This window comes from Otolemur garnettii, unplaced genomic scaffold (assembly GCF_000181295.1).
Source record: "Otolemur garnettii isolate 467f Iridium unplaced genomic scaffold, OtoGar3 scaffold00153, whole genome shotgun sequence".
NCBI classification, from domain to species: Eukaryota; Metazoa; Chordata; class Mammalia; order Primates; family Galagidae; genus Otolemur; species Otolemur garnettii.
Genome location: NW_003852548.1, coordinates 2,540,241 through 2,546,059, shown reverse-complemented (window position 1 = coordinate 2,546,059; position 5,819 = coordinate 2,540,241). Strand labels below are relative to the sequence as shown.

The window sequence follows — 5,819 nt, the reverse complement described above, 5'->3', positions numbered from 1 at the left end:
AAAAAAAAAAAAAAAAAAAGATTTGTATGTGGATACTTCTGGGATCAAACAGACAGGAGAGTGGACACTCCTGAGTCATCTAGACTGGATAGTGGACATTCTTAGGATCACATATACCAGGATGTAGAAATCCCAGTGGTCAGATAGTCTGAGGTGACTATTCTGGGTTCACACACAGATTGGAGTGTGAAAGCTCTTGGGATCTCAGACTAGAATATGAGCATCTCTGGGGTGAAGAAGAGGGGGATGTGGGCACTCTTGGGCTCAGACAGCCTAAGATGGAGGCAACTGTGAGGTCAATCAGTGTGTGGTAGACAGATGTGGGGTCACAAAGATAGGGACATGAATACCCCTGGAATCAGACTGGCAAGTGGACAGACTTGGGGTCACATTGATAGAGGAATGAACGATCTAAGACTGACCCAACTGGAAAGTGGACACTCCCATGGTCACACAGAGGGAGTTTGGGACACTCTTAATGTTAAACACACTAAGGAATGGACAATACTGAAGTCACATACATTGTGGAAGGGACACTCTTTTTTTTTTTTTTTTTGAGACAGAGTCTCAAGCTGTCCCCCTGAGTAGAGTGCTGTGGCATCACATCTCACAGCAACCTCCAACTCCTGGGCTCAAGCAAGTCTCCTGCCTCTGCCTCCCAAGTAGCTGAGACCACAGGCGCCTGCCACAACGCCCGGCCATTTTTTGGTTGTAGCCATGATTGTTGTTTGGTTGCCCGGACTGGATTCGAACCCGCCACCTTAGGTGTATGTGGTTGGTGCCTTAGCCACTTGAGCCACAGGTGCCAAGCCGATGGAACACTCTTAATCTTACACTGACTGGGGTGTGGACACTCCTGGGGTCAGAGTGACTAAGGTGGGGACAGTCCTGTGGTCACCTAGGTGGCGTTATGGACACTCCTTTAGTCTGTGATAGAGGAGTAGACATTCCTATGGTCACAGAAATGATGAGTTGACATCTGTGGACACTCCTGTGGTCACACAGAACAGTTCATGGACAAGCCTTGGTATACAGACTTAGGAATGAATACTGCTAAGGTCATAGAAACCACAGTGTGGGCAGCCCTTGGGTTATACATTCTGGGATGGGGATGTGAATTCTCCTGGGGTCACACAGACTGGATGTGGACATCCCTGGGATCTCATAAATGGGTTAACGCACCCTGAAAAGTGTACATACCTGTGATCACATAGAAATGGCAGCAGACTGTCACGGAGTCCCACACACTGGGGAGTCCTGGAATCACTCACATGGGGGTTTGAACACTGACATATGCTGGGGTGTTGACCTTCCTGGGTCACACAGACTGGGACACTGCTGGTGTCTCAGTTTTCAGGGTAGACATTCCTGCAATTACACATACTAGTGTGTGGACACAACTATTGTCACAAAGATTAGAGTTTGGACGCTTCTAGAGTCACACACCCTGGGATGGGAACACTCTCTGGCATTGCACACGAGTATGCACACTCATGATGTTGCATAGACTGGTAAGTGGGCACTCCTGGGATCACACCATCTGCCCATTTAGGAGATAGTTCATCAAATCACAGTTTTCGTCTGGAAGAATCACATTTGTGTTTGCTCTGATCTCATGATGGCCCCATGCTATCATTCAGAGAGCCTTTTAAAAGTTGCTAATGTTAATTTTGCAGATACGAAACCAAACCAAGCCCTCCCTGCTTCTCCCTTTTAACTCAAGGTTAATGGATATTTTATTTAGGACTAACAGCTTCTCTCTGCCTCCCATGTTAAGACATCCAAAGAGCCAGGGACAATAAATTTGGTCCTCCCAAAGGTGCCCACTTCTCTCCAATTTTCTTGACAGAAAATAGCAAAATTCCAATTGGTCACACGAGACAAGGAAGGCTAGAAAAGCACATTTCAAACATCCCCAGAGGGAGCATGAAATCTGAGAAAGGCCCTTACGGGTGGAAAGCTAACACCCCGGACCAAGCCTCCTCAGCACACTCTCTTACAAAACCAGGGTGAATTGCCCAAGAACAGTCCCAAAGTTTCTGTGAAATTTGCAAAGGATGTTCCCATCCCAAGTGGGACCCTGCACATCTTCTGCAGCATGGGTGGAAAGTACAGGGGCAGTGACAAAAGTCTTTTTTTTTATTGAATCGTAACTTTGTACATTGATGCATTTATGAGGTTCAGTGTACTGCTTTGATATACAGCGTGAAATGCTTACATTGAACTAAGTAACACATCCATCACAATTATACTCATTTCTTAATAGTTTTGAAATGTACCTTTGCATCATGCACATTAGGTGAGAAATGTCTTTGTCTTGGCTCAAAGCAGCAGGACTGTGGGGCCCAGACCCTGGAGCCCTGAGTAACTGCAGTGGAGTAGGCAAGTAGGTTTCACTGTCTTGTGAAATCTCCTGGAAACCTGAGGTAAGGTGAGGTGAGGTCCAAGAGGGGACTGGGAACCTGTGGGGCTTGGAAGACATTGTGTGAAGAGTGGTTGTTGCTCTGGAGGGATTTTTGAGCAGAAGAGTGGCCTGGTCTGATTTGTGTCATAGGCCTCTGTGTGGAAGAGATTGCAGGTGGGCAGGGCCAGAAGCAGGGAAACCGGGCGAGGACGCCTTTGCAATAATTCAGGCCGAGCTGGTGGTGGCTGAGGGGAGTTGTAAGACATGGTCACATTCTGGAAATGGGAGTTGTGGGAGATGGATGGATGGAGGGAAAGGAGTCAAGAAAGACTCCTAGGGCTGGGGCTGGAACATCTGGATGATGCCATTGTCCCCAAGATGGTGAGGACAGGGAATTTGAACTGAATTCTCTCTAACTCCCAGTCCTAAGGCATAAGGTGAACTTGATGTTTTGGCTTCAGATCTCTTAGTTCCCCTCCTGTAAATCTTATCTAGAAAGAGAAGATCTGTTCACCTATCCATCCAATCATTTATTCATTCATTCATTTGTATCATTTAATGATCATTAGTATCCACCATGTGGCAAACATGACAGGCACAGTAGATATGAGGGTTAATTAGACTCACACCTTGCACTCAAGAAACTCGTTCTTGGGCTCAGCGCCCGTGGCTCAAGCGGCTAAGGTGCCAGCCACATACACCTAAGGTGACAGGTTCGAATCCAGCCCGGGCCCGCCAAACAACAATGACAGCTGCAACCAAAAAATAGCTGGGTGTTGTGGCAGGCACCTGTAGTCCCAGCTACTTGGGAAGCGGAGGCAGGAGACCCGCTTGAGCCTGGGAGTTGGAGGTTGCTGTGAGCTATGATGCCACAACACTCTACCCAGGGTGACAGCTTGAGGCTGTCTCAAAAAAAAAAAAAAAAAAAAAAGAAACTCATTCTTGGGTGAAGATTGAGAGATCAGCCATTCTTCCACATCTATTCAGTCATTCAGTCATTTATTCACTCAACAAATGTTTATTAGAACTTAATTTCTGGCAAGCAGGCATCGTAGTAGGGATAGAGGTAGTTTGATTTTGCCCTTAAGAAAATCCTGGGCTAGGGTGATGGCTCACGCCTGTAATCCCAGCATTTGGGAGGCCAAAGCAGGTGGATTGCCTGAGCTCATGGGTTCGAGACCAGACTGAGCCAGAGCGATACCTTGTCTCTAAAAATAGCTGGGCATTGTGCTCTGAGCCCATAGTCCCAGCTACTTGGGAGGCTGAGGCAAGAGAATTGTTTAAGCCCAAGAATTTGACGTTGCTGTTAGCTGTGACACTGCGGCACTCTACCAATGGCTACAAAGTAAGACTCTGTCTCAAAAAAACAAAAAAAAAGAAAGAAAGAAAATCCTAGTCGAATTGGAAGGCCTGTGGTTAGTCATCCTCACTCATTAGTTCATTCATTGGATCACTGAAGAGTCACCAACATGCAGCATGTACCAGGGTCTGGGAGAGAACCTGGAACACCTGTTGGATGACACAACAGTGGGCTCCAGTGAGTGTCTCCAAGCAGCAAGTTCTCCCTCAACAGGCCTGGCCTCCCTACTAGGATTCCATCTGCTGCTCTCACCATGTGAGCAAGTTGCCAAAGTTCATTGTACCATCTCCCCACAGCATGCTGGGGACTAACTCTGATTTTATCTTCCTACAGAAAACCATGAGCCCATCTATTCGAGTGACCACCATCACAGACATCTGCCCAGGCCCCATCTGATCTTTCTTGACACCTGCAGGTGCCAGACTCCAAGATGTGCCCACTCTGGAGGCTCCTCATCCTCCTTGGATTGCTGGCCTTGCCCTTAACACTGAACAAGAAGCCATTGCCTGGCCTGGCCAAAGCCCACATAAACAGCAAACCTACCCTGGCAAGAAGTAAGCTAAGCCCCAAGCTCTGCCTGATGTCCACAGGGTGGGTGGGAAAGCATCTGGACCCTACCAGTGACCTGCTGAGTGACTTCAGGACAGTCATTTAGACTCTTCCTTTTTTTCTTAGAACTTAAGTACAGAAAATTGAGTTTGGATTGATTATATGCTTCATTATATTAGATCATCATTAGATGACCCCTCTTGTGTTTGATTTTATGTTATTTTCCTCCTTTATCCCTTATCTTCATTCCCATGTCCTTGCTGCCTTGGCAGGCACTGCTGTGCATTTAATGTATGTATTTAAATATGCCTATATCCTTGTGCATGTGGTATTTTGATTTATGTAATTGTATTGCCATATATATCTCATTCTGGTTTTTTTTTTTTTTTTCAGTTTTTGGCTGGGGATGGGTTTGAACCTGCTACCTCAAGCATATGGGTCCGGCACCCTACTCCTTTGAGCCACAGGAGCTGGCCTCTCATTCTGTTTTTTACTGTTTTCACTGGACACTATTGCTGTGGACATCCATGTTGTTTTAGCTGGTGTAGAGAGGTCAACAAGATTCATCTGCCTCAGTTTTATTTGGCTTTTCCCCTAGGGACAGACACTTAGGTTGTCTCTAACGCCACTATTATATCAGCTACACTGAGATGAGCATCCTTGTACGTGTCCCTGTTAGAACCTGTTGGAGAATATATCTGGGATATACCCAGGAGGATGTAAAGTCAATTTAACTAAGGTTGCCAGAATTCTCTTTCAGAATGGCTGAGCTGGTCTATACTTACTCTAATAATAAATGAGTCTCCCCATGTTCTCCAACACTGGAAAATATTCATCTGTATCAGTCTGCTAGGGCTGTCGTCACAAGATACCACAGATTGGGTAGCTTAAGTAAGAGACACGTATTTCTCACAGTTGTGGAGGCTGGAAGTCCAAGATCAAGGTGCCAATAGGGGTGCTTTCTGGTGAGGCCTCTCTCGCTGAATGCAGATGGCCACCTTCTTGATTTATCTTCACATGGCCTTTTCTCTGCCCAGAGAAAGAGATCTCTGGTGTCTCTTCTTCTTATAAGGACATTAGTCCTATAAGAAGTCCCAGTTTAGGGCCCCACCTTCATTCAAACTTAATTACCTTCTAAAGGCCCTATCTCCAAATACGGGGAGGGAAGAACACACCTCTGTCTACAAAACCATCTTCATGAATTTTTGCCAGTTTTATGTGTAGTTGAGTGATCTCTAATTGTTTTAGCTTGACTTTATCTGATTAGTGGGCAAGTCGAACACCATAAGTTTGTTAACCATTCTGACTTCTTTGCATTCCCTGATCTTTTGCCATTTTTCTATTTGCTTGCTTACCTGTTTATTTTTATTTTTATTTTTGAGACAGGAGCCTCAAGCTGTCCCCCTGGGTAGAGTGCTGTGGCATCACATCTCACAGCAACCTCCAACTCCTGGGCTCAAGCAAGTCTCCTGCCTCTGCCTCCCGAGTAGCTGGGACCACAGGCGC

At 46.1% G+C, this 5,819-nt stretch overlaps 1 protein-coding gene across 2 annotated transcripts in view; it reads left to right on the top strand.

Moving 5' to 3' along the window:
- Positions 1-4,194: 4,194 nt before the first annotated feature.
- The window catches only part of BPIFA3 (BPI fold containing family A member 3), a 10,250-nt gene continuing 8,625 nt past the window's right edge, over positions 4,195-5,819 (top strand). For both annotated transcript variants that reach the window (XM_023519065.1, XM_003799646.2), the window contains exon 1: positions 4,195-4,318. In XM_023519065.1, coding sequence (XP_023374833.1) covers positions 4,195-4,318 — 124 coding nt within the window. The remainder of the gene's footprint in view (positions 4,319-5,819) is intronic.